Source organism: Ursus americanus, chromosome 16 (genome assembly GCF_024610735.1).
Source record: "Ursus americanus isolate L20-20 chromosome 16, mUrsAme1.1.p, whole genome shotgun sequence".
Taxonomy (NCBI): domain Eukaryota; kingdom Metazoa; phylum Chordata; class Mammalia; order Carnivora; family Ursidae; genus Ursus; species Ursus americanus.
This window is the reverse complement of record NC_142142.1, coordinates 3,330,369-3,346,422: the sequence shown is the minus strand read 5'-3', so window position 1 is coordinate 3,346,422 and position 16,054 is coordinate 3,330,369. Positions and strand designations below refer to the sequence as shown.

The 16,054-nt window shown below is 37.7% G+C and overlaps 1 protein-coding gene across 1 annotated transcript; it reads right to left on the bottom strand.

Annotated features, from left to right (window-relative positions):
• Positions 1-120: 120 nt before the first annotated feature.
• Positions 121-1,077, bottom strand: LOC123782797 (olfactory receptor 6B9). Its single transcript, XM_045783108.1, has one exon. The coding sequence runs from the start codon at positions 1,075-1,077 to the stop codon at positions 121-123; it is 957 nt and encodes a 318-aa protein (XP_045639064.1).
• Positions 1,078-16,054: the final 14,977 nt, after the last annotated feature.

Here is a 16,054-nt window from a genome sequence, read left to right as displayed (position 1 = left end):
CTGGCCTCTTATCCTTTAATTGTGTACTAAGTCAGTATGTTTATAATTGCAGACTTTCACCTAATGTAGGTGCATTTTGAGATTAACTCAAATGAAAAGAGAAGGAATGTGTGAGTCTCTTTAGCAAAGAGAATCTTTCAAGAAAAGGGCTTGGCCACTTGACATGGTTTTTCTGATGGCATCTTTGACCTCCTTGTTCCTCAGGCAGTAGATAATAGGGTTGAGCAGGGGAGTAAAGACTGCATATATGGCTGAGATCAATTTGTTAGAATTCAATGAAGCAATGGCCCGAGGTCGGACATACATGAAGATCACAGCTGTATAGAAGATGACCACCACTGTTAGGTGAGAGGCACAGGTAGAGAAGGCCTTCCGCTGCCCAGTGGCTGAGGGAATGTGCAGAATGGTAGAGACAATGAAGCCATAGGAAAGGACAGTGGCTGAGAGAGGAAACACAAGGATGAGAATGGCTAGCACAAAGTCTACCATCTCAGCCATAGAAAAGTCCATGCAGGCCAGTTTGAGGATTGGGGAAACATCACAGAAAAAATGGTTCAAGATATTATTGCCACAGAAAGCAACTTGGGAGATGAAGTATACCTTTGCCATGGAGGTGGTGAAGCCACTCACCCAGGAACTGATTGTCAGCTGCACACAAAATCCTGTGGTCATCATGGCTGGATAACGAAGAGGACAACATATAGCCACGTAACGGTCATAGGCCATGGCAGCCAAGAGCACACATTCAGTACAGGCAAGTGAGATGAAGAAATAGAGTTGGATCATGCATCCCAGAAAGGAGATGGTATTGGGACGAAGTAGGAATCCAGCCAACATCTTGGGTACTGTGACAGATACATACCAAGTCTCCAGAAACGACATGGTGCCCAGAAAATAGTACATGGGCTTGTGCAGAGACCCAGTGATCCATACAGTGAGAATGATGACCAAATTCTCCAACAGAACAAACAGGTAGGTGATGAGGAAAAGGAGGAAAAGCAGAACCTGTAGCCAAGGGGAAGTAGGGAAGCCCACCAGGATGAATTCACTAATATGGGTGATATTTTCCTTTGACATGGCTAGGACACCAAAAGACAAAGGATTTAATGAAAATAGCACAAGTGAGATCCACATTAGCAGCAAGGTGCCCTTGGGCTATTGGTACTTTATCATTAAACTTAACCCTAGTGCCACAATCTGGTCCTGGGGTGTGATTTGAGAGTCATGAGAGGACAAGATCCTCTCCAGAAAATCAGACATTAGAACAGAACCTGAAAACAAATCCACCAAAGACACAAAGTTAAGAGTCTCAAAGCAGAATCATGAGGTCAGATTCAGGATTTAGGCCTTCAAATCTGGGTTAGAAGGAGGGCTTCAGGTAGTCCTAGGAGTAAATACTTTACTTATCAGCATATTTCCAGATTTCACAGGCAGCTATAAGGCAGGAAACCATCATGATTGGAGTAAGTGCCAAAGCTGATCTAGGGCAAGGCCAGGAAGCAAGGTAGTTCAAATTCCGGAGAAAATAAAAGCAAAATATCAACTGGAAAACACCCTTCTGACAGGAGAATTGCTGACTTTGGCCAACTCCTCGGCTATATAGTATTTCTCTTGAAAATGCTGGCAAAACTGGTTAACAATTACTTGCCTATTTTTAGGGCCATGGCTTAAAAAATTGAAGAAATGTCTGCTCTATTGAGTAATTAAATACATTTGGATTTTTTAGATGGCTCCTAATAGTAATTATATATATATATATATATATATATATAGAGAGAGAGAGAGAGAGAGAGAGAGACTCTATATATATATATATATATATATATATATATATATATATATATTAGTTGTATATATACATATAAAATAGTTCACATTTGATCTCAAATTAATTTGTACAGTTCATCTATACCCTCTCCAAAGACTGGTTCAAAATTTTTATACTACCAGAATTGTTACCTGATTAATTCTATCTACTCCTTGACTCTGAAACTTCTCCTCAATATGGATACTGCTGAGCACAAGTTGCATTTAAGGAGCTGCCTTGAGAGTGGAGAGTCAGGAACTTCAACAACTCAGAAGAGTCCTGGGCTTCCTAGGGTACAGTAGGATCTGAAGAGAGAATTGAAATTTAAAAACACTTTCTTCACAAGTGGGGATAGAAGAAAGAGAAAAGTAGAGATAAAAGTTTGAGCACTGGGTGTTATATGCAACTCATTTAATGAATCATTGAACACTACATCAAAAACTAATGATGTACTGTATGTTGGCTAATTGAATTTAAATTTTTAGGAAAGGGGGAAAAGCCAATAAAAAAAGTTTGCTTGACATTATAAATAAAATTAATCTGAAAAGAGAAACATATTTTTCAAGCACACCAGTAGAGATGACCTGGAAAGGGAAAGGCATAATTTAGGGACCTGAAAAGCACAAGATACAGAATTTTCTAAATGTTTAGTACTGATTTCTGATTTATTATATACCGTGTGGGCCAAAGCCCCCAGATCTCCAATAAAGTAGTTGGTTATACGCGTTGGAAAAATTACCACGGTAAAATAGAACTCAAATTTGACTTCTTTCTCCACTAAAAATAATTATCCTTTAATTAATTTTTAACGACTCTCTCAGGGAGGTCATTTTTGCCCATTGTGAGGCAGTATGGAAGTACCTAGCCTAAACTGAACCAATTACAGAACAAGACTGTGAAGGAATTTTTACATGTGAATGCACACTCATTCTTGTCTGTTATTTTAGGAATCATAGAAAACAAAAGAGTAGCATAAGAGACTTGACAATGACAAAAGGAGCTCCAATACTCAGCATATACTAAAGCATGAAGAAAACTTCAGACCACTGGAACAAATAATTTTAAGAGCTGAATTCTTGTCCATTATCTATCTCTTACCAATTTTGCAATCTGAAGCAAACCTCAGATTATCTAAATTTTAATTCCCTTGAGAGTGAAAATGAATGCAGACAATTTATAGCATTGTTAGTGGTTAAGAGAAAGATCTATTTAATATTTATTGGGGCCTGGTCCCACAATGCATTTTGAAAATATAAAGATGAAAAAGTCAGATATCCTTATTCAAAGTCTTTAGAAGTAGATTACACAAGTAAATAAGCTGTTATAGTCCAATGTGTTACAGCCATAAGATAGATACGTATTCAAGTAGTCCATATGAGGAGGGTCCTAACATTGCCTTTAGAAGTGTTTTATTATTATTATTATTATTATTATTATTATTATTATTATATGTTAGTCACCATACAGTACATCATTAGCTTTTGATGTAGTGTTGCATGATTCATTGTTTGCATAAAACACCCAGTGCTCCACGCAATATGTGCCCTGCTTAATATCCTTCACCAGGCTAGCCCATCCCCTCACCCCCTCCCATCTAAAACCCTCAGTTTTCTTCCTGGAGTCCATAGTCTCTCATGGTTCATCTCCCCCTCTGTTTTCCTCACATTCATTACAAAAAAAAAAAGTGGCCTTCAAAGAAAACAATGGATAGAATTGGAGGGTACTATGCTGAGTGGAAGTCAATCAGAGAAAGACAATTATTATATGGTTTCACTCATATATGCAATATAAGAAACAGAGCAGAGGACCATTGGGGAAGAGAGGGAAAACTGAATGGGAAGTCATCAGAGAGGGAGAAAAACCGTGAGAGACACTTAACTATAGGAAACAAACTGAGGGTTCCTGGAGGGGAGATAGGGATGGGGTAATTGGGTGATGGGCATTAAGGAGGGCATGTGATGTGATGGGCACTGGGTGTTATATGCAACTGATAAATTGTTGAACACTTCATCTGAAACTAATGATGTACTGTAAGTTGGTTAATTGAATTTAAATTTTTTAAAAAAGGAAGAAAGCAATGGAGCTTTTTTATCTGCATCTGGGCAGCTGAGCCCTGCTAGAGAAAAATCACAAAAGAAGACAGATGATACTGCCACAAAAGAAGACAGGTGACACTGCCATAATTTATGGTCATGGAACTCAACTGATTCACAAATAATGGCTGGCTATCCTACACTATGTTTTAAATCAATTCACTCTCCACACTTCCCAAAGACTCTTTGCTGTGATCGCCAATCTGCCACCCTTACTCTCTTCTCTCTCAGCAGACTATTTTACCTTTTATTTTACAAATGAGGCTATAGGAGGCATATTTATTCCATTTCCTGCTATCAATTCATTGTGCTCACTTTCTCACATCTTTGCCCATTCCTTCTTTACTTCTTATCCAAGACCAGTTCCTCCGTCTGCTCTACACATCTCATTTTTCAGGAAAATCATCTATCAGAGACCCCATCTCTTTCTGTATATTAAAATCATTCTTTTCACAAATATTCATTGAACATCTACTATGTGACAGGCACTATTCTAGATACTTGAACTAGCTCACTGAACAAAACAGACAAGAGCTCTAATGTTAAGAAGTTACATCCTAGTGGAAGGATACAGGTAGTAAATACAGTTCTTCTCAAGACTTTGAATAAATACAGTAGGGATATAAATGTAAGAATTGATAAGTTCTGTGGAGAAAATAGAGCAAGGAAGGTAAAGAAAATCAGGACTGCAGAGAGTTGAGCAGGTTCATATTTCAAATAGGATGATCATTATAAGTCTCATTGAGAAGAATCATGAAGAAGTTGACGGTCATTTGGTTGTCTGATGGGAGAGCTTTCCAGACAAAGGGACCAGGTAGTTCAAAGACCCTAAAGTGAAATAAAATGTGAGAACAGCAAGTCCAGTTGGTTGGTGTAGAGTGAGTGGAAGGGAGAAATGAAATCAGAGAAGAAGGGGTAGGAGAGGTGATGATGAGCAGATCACCACAGGCCTTTTAAGCAGTTGTAGTAATGTTGGCCTTTACTCTGAGTAGATTGGGAATACTTGGAAAGGGTTAGAGCAGTTGAATGACCTGATCTTGTTCATGTTTTAAGAATTCTTCTGGCATTGGTCACATGGGTGGCTCAGTCAGTTAAGTGGCTGCCTTTGGCTCAGGTCATGAGCTCAGAGTCCTGAGACCAAGCCCCATGCCTGGTGCTCCCTCTTGCCACCCCTGCTCATGCTCAATCTCTCTCTCTCTCTAATAAATAAATAAAATCTTAAAAAAAGAGAATTCTTCTGGCAGGTTCTTCTTATTTAAATCATTTCCTACAATTTTGAAATGGTTGATGAATTATCTCTTTCTAAAAATAATTCTTCTTTACTGGTCATATTTTTGCACCTGCCTGAAAAAATTGTGCATCAATTCCTCTCTTTCCTCTCCTTTGATTGCCTACTTTCTACTGCTACTACCTCTCTGGTAATATTGCCATTTAAAAAATCTTAGCTTTAGTTTCCCACTCCCTGACTTCTCACCTAACCTTAGCCCCCACTTCTTCAACCCTACCACGACAGTTCCATGTACTGAGAACACTAAGACAAATAGATATTGGAGCTATTTAGTAAAGGAGAAAGAAAAGGGAAGACAATTAGAATATAATGTAATAAGCATTGAAATAGAATATTGAGCATTCTAATTATCAATAAAGTACTAAGTATTGGGAACCCAGGGTAAAGAATAACTCTTTGACAGAGGAGCCCAGAAAGCCCCTTCACAAAGGAGGTGCCATTTGAACTGAAATGAAGCTTGTAGAGTTTTGGAGAGGAGGTGAAATATCAAGGAGACAAAACAGCAAATGCAAAGGCACAAAGTAAAAATAAAAAGTTAATGATGTAATGATATGCATTTTGATTAGAAAGAATTGGTGGCGTGGAGGAGGGAAATGGATCAAGATAAGGCTGGAGCATGAGGTTATATATGACTAGTCCTCTTCACACTTTTTCCCATAACTTTTCACTAATTACCTCCCCATTTCCAGCACACTGAGTCCTACAGCATCTGACAAAATACCTCTTGTCACACTGACCACATGTGGAAAAAAAGATGAGTCTCATTTGCACATTCTCTAATTTTAGCCTGAACTCCCTTGATTTTTAAGATTAGTATTTCATTCTTGAAACTTTGAGGAAGTTGATATTACTGTATTTCCTCCAGCATGACCTAGATCTCTGCACACACTCCACCATTCTGAGTACGTGAATGTGGGCCACATAGGACTACTGTCCTTCACTTTCTCCAAGTTTTCCTACTTGGCCTTCATCATCTTCACTCCTCATCTCTTCCTTCCCCAATATAATCTGTCCAATAATAAAAATATTCATCATTTACTGGGTATCTATCATATGGCAGAATTTGTACTAGGTTCTTTCCATATTTCAGCTCACTTAATTCTCACAACAATCTAATAAGGTAGATAATATTGGTCCCACATTACAGATAATAGGGTCAATAATTTGGCTAAATTCATACAAGTAAAAAGTAGTGGAGATGGAATTATAACCTAAAACTATTAGTTCCCAGAGCCTATGCTCCTTCTACTAAGTAATAATCCTCCCTCTTTAAGTATTGCTTCCCACCTCTCTTGCTTCTCACTGCCACGCTCCCAGTTCACACCCCAGTATTGTGTGTATCCAATCTGCTTTTTTCTTATTTCTTTACCATCTCGTCCATTCTCCTGATCTTCAGTCTTAACCCTCAAATTGAAACCAATTTTCCTTTTTATTCAAGTTTTTCATGTCCAAGCTCCTCATAGCTTTTATACCAATGTGAGCCTTGTGATCAGGTTAAGTTCCAAAACTTGATTTCTCTAGTCATTTCCCATAGTAACTTGCCTCCCAAATATGTATAACATTTAAGACCTCCTAGTACTCATGATGCTTTTCACCCCATCCCTAGTTAGACCTCCATACATGTCTGAATCTACATGGCCTTTCCCACTGCACATTGACCTCTGATCCAGCCACTGACCTGGTATGCTCCACTTAGTCACCATTTCCTAACCCCGAAGGTCTTTATTAGGAATAGAGTGTTGGTTCAGTCAGAGGAGGGGCTCACTGATTGAGTCAAAGGAATAGATGCATGTGTATTTTTTAAAAGATTTTATTTATTTATTTATTTATTTATTTATTTATTTATTTGACAGAGTGGGTGAGAGAGAGAGCATGAGTCGGGGGAGGGGGGGCAAGGGCAGAGGGAGAGAGAGAAGCAGACTCCTCTTGGAGCAAAGATCCTGACATAAGCCTTGATCCCAGGACCCTGGGATCATGACCCGAGCTGAAGGCAGATGCTTAACCAACATAGCCACCCAGGTGCCCCTAGATTGATGTGTATTACTCGGAAGATACTATGGGTGGGAAATAGAAGGAAGGGGAGTTAGGTGAGAACCCAGGGATAGTGCAAATAGAGGGATGTGGTTTGTATAATTTAGGTGGAAGATAGGATGGAAAGAAAAATTGAAAGTTCAAGTCTCAGCAAAGGTAGAGTGGGCATGCATTACAAAGGGCTAGAACCCATACAGGCTATCAAAAAGGACTTGTCCACTGGAGACAACATACATAGATACTAAACAGCATTCCTTTCTCCAGACTGAGCGATTTTGCTAAAATAAATATGATTATGGTCTCTCCAGTTCAAATCCTGTAGTGACAACTGTACATCTGAACTCCTTACATTGCATAGCAGGTCTCTCATGATCTGACTCCCCACATTCCTCATGTCTTAATCTTCTTCCTTTGTTAGATATGCAACTGAAGCTCAAGCCACATTGAAGAATTTTTAGTGTTCAGGGCAACATCTTTCTTCAAGACCGTGCAGTTGTGCATACTGTGTCCTCTACCTGAAACTCTTTGTAGCTCTTGCCATCTGGCAAAAGCCTACTCAGTTCATCCTCTCTATAAACCCCCTACCCACCTTCTTCTATCACCTACCTCCTGCCCATCATCCCCAGCTATCTGGTTTTGTAACATTTTGGACCTTAGAGCATCATACCATGATAACATGTATCACTTTGCTTACCTTTCACCGCTACTAGATTTGTGAGCTCCTTGAAAATACCAATTTTATCCTGTTTTCATCTTATTCATCTTTTTATCTCTAGTGTCCAGCATAGTTCCTGATGCATGGCTGGCACTCAATAAGCAAATAATTCGTGATATTTAATTAAGAATAGGTGTCTTACCATAGTGCATTCTGTTTACTTCTCTTTAGGGATCTGGGTGAAGTAGGTTGTTTTGGTTGAGTCTGGTGTGGAGACCTTGGTTCAGTTGCCCAGTGGCCAGATGTGTGGAGGGGTACTCACAGAGAATATGGCCTATGTTGCCTCTCCACCTGAAAGGACTTGCAGATAAGTTATAGAAAGGAAAAGGGGAAAGGAAATAAAAAAGAGCCTTTGGAATAGCCTGATCTAAAATCCTGGAAAATTGTTTCTCTATGAAACTCAAGAGTTCCATGACTTTGTGATTCTCCTTGCCTGGGAAAGACTCTGGGGTCCAGATGGATTATAAGGAAATGAAAATTTAATCAGCTATTGATTCAAAGAAAATGTAACATAACCAAAATGCAAAGGTTACTTCTTGGCCTGTTGAATGCCCCTGTTGGATGATAGCCCAAATGAGAAGAAATTTTTCTGTTTTGTATGTTTTTTTTTTCTGTAGCTGTTTTATGTGTATCTTTTACCATTCCTCTCTCTCTTGCTCTCATTCTGTTTCTCTGCCACTGAACTTGGGCTGGCTTTGCATGTTGACTCTTCCCACAGACCTACCTCATTCAGGTAGAACCTGGAGATGAATAGGTCAAGGACGCAACAAGCCCGCTGCTCAGTAGAGACAACCATTCTTTAAAAGACACATCCTTGGGGATCTGGTTCACAAGTGCTATAGGATTTTCAAGAACAACAGTGACAAAGAAATTAGAGAAATTTCCCTAGTGATCTCCAAAGGTCAACAAACAGAGAAGATGCTAGATGATTATCAGATGGAGAAACAGAGAACAGCAACAGTTTCATAGCAAATCAGCCTGGGATTGATCCTAATCCTGATTCCAAGCCTTGATTTTCTTTTCTGTCTCTGGTTGTCTGGGAGGTAACTATTACTCATGATGTAGGACTTTAAGGCATTATTATTACTCAAAGGAGTGCTGGTGAGAGGCTAAAAATACAGAAAAGATGATTGAACAGTGTTAATAGTACAAGCTAAACTCTAGGGAGAAGCACAACTTTCTCTCTATTCCCTTCACTCAAGAGAAGAGTACTCCTAAGCATCAAAGACAAACAACTGTACATAGAGTTAAGGATCAAGCTTTGGGGGGTGAAGCAAATTTAGAAGTTGCCAGTTTTGTCTCTTATCTTTTAAGGAAACTTCTCTTATCTTGGCTCTTCCTTTTGGAATGTTTTACATTACTCTTCTCTTCTGTGTTTCATGTGAATAGTTATTGAGAATAACCTGAGGAAGCGGTTTTAGAAGGAGGAATATCCATTTCTAGAGACCCAAGAAGAAAAAAAGCAGGGATTCCAAGCAAAGGAGGGCAGGAGGCAAGGCAAAGGGCATGTGAAACAGGCAGCTGATGGCATCTCTGCTCTAAACCTTAAGATTGAAAGCTTCTCTTTGCTCATTTAATCTTTTAATGTCTCCTTTAACCACCAAAATGTTAAGACCTTGAGGGCTGTGTTTAGACTGTGGGTGGGTCTGGGGGAAAGTACAAAGAGGCTGCTCAGACTTTTAAAGTCTAGGAGTTAGATCAGAACAAGAAATGACCTTGTGTCTCAGATCTGGTCCAGGCCTGCTGACCAATTAAGAGACTGAGGACACATAATCTAACATGCAACAGAATGTGTCTTTGCCTACAATATTCCTTTTGCATGCATCTCTCTTTGAAAACGGCATGTGTGGTAGCAGCAGCTGAAGGCTATTGTCCAATATTTGAAAATTTTCTTAGTTTCCTGTTAAATACTTTTGATTAGAAGTAAGACCATCAAACATAAGTAGAATTTTGGTGCCATCTATATAGCATTAAAGTGAACATATTTTCTGGACTAAAATTCATAAGAACAGAGATAATTTTTTATGTGTGGATTTTTTTATACAAACACATAGTTATAATCTATGTTAATTTATATAAAAATATATCAATTTATCCATTCAATTAGTGAATATTCAAAAGGTGAATATCCTTTATTAAAAATAAATTTAGGTGAAGTGATTATGAAATTCAACAAGAAAATAGTTATTACTATATTTATGTGATTATTTTCATCATTCATCTAATGTGAGGGCTTACATGATATTTTTCCGTTTATGCTTATAAGGAACTCTGCTTCTGTCAATATTCATAAAGTTTACTGACTTGGTTGATTTGATTATCAGTAGCTGAAACACTGGAATTCTAGGATAATTCCAGATACCTTAGAAAGTAATTAAACTATCCATTCAAGCTCTCATGCCAGAAACCTTTGAATTATTCTAAACTTTAATTCCTTTACCCTGAAACACCTTCATCAATCAAATGACTAAGTTCATCTCTATTTAAAAAATTCAAGGACTACCATCAGTAGGGACTTAAGGACATCCGTGAGTACATAAGAGCAAGAGCAACTCTTAACAGAAAACTGAGACTAACTAATAAATAACAATTTTCCCAGGGTGATTGTGTCATCAGTGTTCTGTTATAGGTAACGGAATTCACCTTAGTTAGTTTAGGTAGAAAGAGAATTTGATTCTTTAAAATCATGGAGAGAGCTGGCATTGGGGCTTTAGGCTGAACCCCAGGAACAACATTCAACCTCCAGAATCCCCTCATCTCAATCACTGTAGAAAAAGTTGCTGCTGCTACTGCTGCTGCTTCCTCTTCAGGGCTGATGAACCAGAATCAACTGGCTCCAAAACTGGCCATAATTTATATCAGCTAAATCAATGTCCCACACCCTCCCTCCCTCTGCATATGACTTATGTGTGAATCAGAGTCCCATATAAGCACATTGGAGAGGAACCTAAAGATGAACGAAGTCTGAGAACTGTAGGTTTAGGTTTTCCAGCCTCAGCTTGTTAGAAAGTATTGAAATGGATATGAAGAACTAACACATGATATTTACCTCAGTCTAAAAATTGGAAGAGTTTGAAAGAATAGGGTATGTAAAAATTAGAGCTATGCCAGAAGATTTGGAAGGTGTGGGCACTCTAGCTTTTGACTGAGAGTAGACATACATTCACACAGGGATTTACTCATCAAATATCTATTGACTATTGAATAGATAATAAATAGAAATAATTTTTAGTAATTGTGAGTCATACAGAAATGTCTATGATATAAGAAACTTATAATCTAGTATGAGAAATAATATGTATATTTGAATCATTATCAGAATAAGACAGAGTCTGGAACAGTGTTATAACCAAGATATGGTCACACTAAATAGGAGTTAAATACAGCTAGAGATCATTTCTTTCTAATGGTGTGGGGATAAATAACCAAAAGCTGGAAGTTGGAAAAAATGAGGAAAGCTTCATGGAGGACTTAGGACTGCAGCCCAAGTTTTAAAGATACTATGATCAATCCTGTTTATCTTATATTTTGATGAAAAATTTAGAATAATATGTCAAACACCGTGCCAGATGTTTCACGTATATCCATTACAATTTTTTTTTATTTGAGTATAGTTGACACACAATGTTATATTAGTTTCAGGTATGCAACATAGTGGTTCAACAAGTTCATAGGTTATGTTATGGTCACCGCAAGTGTAGCTAACATCTGTCACCATTCCATTACTGGAAGCCTGTATCTACCATTCCCCTTGATCCATTTCACCCCTACTCCCCTCCCCTCTGGCAACAATCAGTTGGTTCTCTGTATTTACAGGTCTGATTCTGCTTTTTGTTTGCTTGTTTATTTATTTGTTTTGTTACTTAGATTCCACATATGAATGAAATCATATGGTATTTGTCTTTCTCCGACTGACTTATTTCAGTTAGCATAATACCCATCCATGTTGTAAATGGCATAATCTCATTCTTTTTTATGGCTGAGTATCATTCCATTGTATATCTATACCACATCTTTATCTATTCATCTATTGATGGACAATTCAGTTGGTTCCATATCATGTCTATGAGAAATAATACTGCAATAAACATAGGGATGCACATATCTTTTTGAATTACTGTTTTTGTTTCCTTTTAGTAAATACCCAGTAGTGGAATTATTGGATCATTTTAAAAATTTTTTGAGGAACCTCCATACTGTTTTCCACAGTGGCTATACCAATTTACATTCCCACCAGCAGTGCATGAGGGTTCCTTTTTCTCCACATCCTCACCAACACTTGTTATTTCTTGTCTTTTTCATTTTAGCCATTTGGACAAGTGTAAGGTGATATCTCATTGTGGTTTTGATTTGCATTTCTCTGATGATTAGTGATGTGGAGCATCTTCTCCTGTGTCTATTGGCCATCTGTATGTCTTCATTGGGAAGATGTCTGTTCAGGTCTTCTGCCTATTTTTCCCCCCTAAGATTTATTGATTGATTGATTGATTTGAGAGAGAGCAAGAGAGAGCAGGAGAACACAGTGGAGAGGGGCAGAGGAGAGGGAGAAAGAATCCCAAGCAGACTCCGTGCTAAGTGTGGAGCCCCACATGAGGCTCAATCCCACAACCCTGAGATCATGACCTGAGCTGAAACCAACAACCGGACACTCAACGAACTGTGTCACCCAGATGCCCCCCAAGTGTTCTGCCCATCTTTTAATCAAATGGCTGGGGTTTTGTTTTGGTGTTGAGTTGTATAAGTTCTTTATGTATTTTGGATATTAGCCTTTTATTGGATATATTATTTGCAAATATCTTCTTCCATTCAGTAGGTTGCCTTTTTGTTTTGTTGACGATTTCCTTCATTGTGCAAACTCTTTTTATTTTGGTGTAGTCCCAAGAGTTTAATTTTGCTTCTGTTTCCCTGAGGAGACATACAGAAAAATGTTTCTATGGCTAATGTTAAAGAAATTACCACCTATGTTTTCTATGAGTGTATGGTTTCAATCTTCACATTTAGGTCTTTAATCCATTTTGAGCTTATTTTTGTATATATGCTGTAAGAAAGTGGTTCAGTTTCATTCTTTTGCATGTAGCCGTCCAGTTTTTCAAGAGACTGTCTTTTCCCAATTATATATTCTTGCCTCCTTTGTCATAAATTAACATACAAATATGGGTTTATTTCTGGACTCTTTATTCTGTTCCATTGATCTATTTTTGTGCAGTACCACACTGTTTTTATTACTACAGCTTTGTAGTCTATCTTGAAATCTGCAATAGGCAATAGTGATAACTCCAGCTTTGTTTTTCTTTCTCAAGATTGCATTGGCTATTTGAGGTCTTCTGTGGTTCCATAAAAATTTTAGGATTATTTGCTCTAAAAGTTTTGTGAAAAATGCTGTTAGTATTTTGTTAGGTTTTGCACTGAATCTGTAGGTTGCTTTTGATAGTATGGACATTTTAACAATATTAATTCTTCCAATTCATGAGCATGGAATATCTTTCCATTTGTTTGTGTCATCTTCAATTTCTTTCATCAATGTTTTATAGTTTTAGGTGTACAAGTTTTTCACCTCCTTGGTTAAGTTTATTGCTAGGTATGTTATTCTTTCTGGTGCAATAGTAAATAGAATTGTTTTCTTAATTTCTCTTTCTGATAATTTATTATTCGTGCACAGAAATGCTACTGATTTCCTCGGTATTAATTTTGTGTCCTGCAATTTTATTGAATTCATGTATTACTTATAGTAGTTTTTTGGTGGAGTCTTTAGGATTTTCTATGTATAATATCATGTCATCTGCAAATAGTGACAGCTTAACTTCTTATTTACCAATATAGATGCCTCTCACTTCCTTCTTGTCTGATTGCTGTGGCTATGACTTCCAGTATTATATTGAATAAAAGTGTGAGAGTGGACATCCTTGGCTGATTTCTCATTTTAGACAAAAAGCTCTCAGTTTTTCACCAATGAATATGATGTTAGCTGTGGGTTTTTCATATATGGCTTTTAATATGTTGAGTTATGTTCCCTCTAAACCTACTTTGTTGCGAGTTTTTATCATGAATCGGTGTTGAATTTTGTCAAATGCTTTTTCTGCATCTATTGAGATGATCATATGATTTTATTTCTTCATCACATATATTCATTTTTATTTAATTTTCATGCCAACCTTTGAAGGTAGATATTATGACCCACATTTCATAAATGAGGAAACTGAAGCTCAAGGAAATCAAAGTTCTAATAACCTAAGGAATAGTCAAAGCTAACAACTGGTAATGTCAGAGTCTGAAGCAAAATATTTGCCTCCCAATTATTTTCCCAGGTACCCAGTTGCCAGTGAGGCTGTTTTAAAAGCCTGATTATGTTATTTATTGGTAAACCTGAGTGAATGAATTAGAAGCACCTAGAAAAATATATTGGGGGAAATTCTTTTATAGATCCTAAAATATGGTCTGACTTACTGTGATAAGAAAAGAAGTACAACCTAAGAAGGAAAGACTAAGGGATTAGTTCTGTGCAGTAAAGTAACTTATGCTTATTCTGAGAGGAACTAAGTGTTTCCTAAAGGCATACACACACTTACAATAAATGGCAGAAAAGCTGGGCATGATATATTCAATACCCGAGTTTAAATTTGCTGAATGTGTTACTCAGAACTCTCAGAATCAATTCAGTTTGGCAGTAACATCATGTGAATGGAAGAAAAGTAGAAAGTATTATGGAGAAATACTTGAAAAACTAAGTGGGAACAAATGGTTTTATATTTTAATTCAAGTTCGGTCATGTATCATACTTAAGTAGAAAATGAGGTTTGCCTGTGTTATGTTATTGATTTCAAAATCTAAATACATGTGACTTTTTTAGAGTGGTATATTTATTCCAAGCATTCCCACTGAGATTTATTTCAATTTGACTAATATTTATCAAGTGTCTTATCAGTCGGGATTCCAATAAGAAGCAGAAAACAATGTTTGCTGACATTTTTGAGTAGAATTAAATGTCATGACTAATTCACTGAAGCTGGGCAAGATAATGACAACCAACAAAGGATGCTGAGCCAAATAAGGATTAGCAGTGCAGAAACCCAGCGATGGCTGCAGCCTCCAAGGGGGCACCCTTGTTGCAGGAGCTGTATTTGTGGCCAGTCACCCACCCAGGAAAGCAGAAATGAATCCCTTGCCATCTCTTGCCTGGCATCCTTCAACTTCCTGCTGGTGCCTCCTATTCACTCAACCAAATTGGAAGCCAGAAGCCAACAGAAACAGGGTGTACAGTCAACAGAACCAACTCCTCCCATCCCCTCAGTGTTAAAGGAGTGCAAAAAATAGATAACTGGGGGGCAAGGGGATAGAGAATAACCAGCGCAGTTGCCTACTGTGCCAAGGACTGTGGCTGGTATTTTAGACTCGAGGATGAATAAGGTTAGTTTCTGCCCTAGAGGAACTCACAATCTAATGAGGAGCCAAACACAAACTGGCATCTATCAATCAGAATGAAAAGTTACTGTGGTTGAGGCCTTGTTCCTGCTTCACTCTCTGTGGCTACCATTCATGTGGTAGAAGTGCTACAAGCTAAAGATCTAGTACATGCAGAAACTGAAAATGCCTCTGTAGAACTTATTATATGTTTATAAACCTATATAGTAAGAAATTCCACAAATTGGTAAGATCTGTATAGGTAAACATGAATCTATTTTCTCATGTGACCCCTTTGTCCCTCATGTCACTTTGTGCTAATCATCTTTCAGATCTTTGAGTGTGCCGCTATTTCTCTTGCCATCAGCCTTTCCTACCTCTGCAACACCTGACCTTCACTACTGTCCACCATTTTTTCATCTAATTCCTTCAAGTGTTAGCCTAAATGTTACCTCTGCTGGAACATTTTCCCTGTACTTGCATCATCACTGTTCTAACACTGAAGGTAATTGTGCCTTTATCTTCCCTACTAATCTCTGAACTGTTTGAAGGAAGAATCTGTGTCTATTTTTGTTGTTGTTGTTGACCAGTATATTCTCATGGGCTATAATAGTCCAAAGAATAGGGGCACAAAAAATACTGAATGAATGAGTAAATAAATGAATGAGTGAAGTTAAGCAAGATAAGACTTAGTATATTGTAAGTATTGAGTATATTCAGGT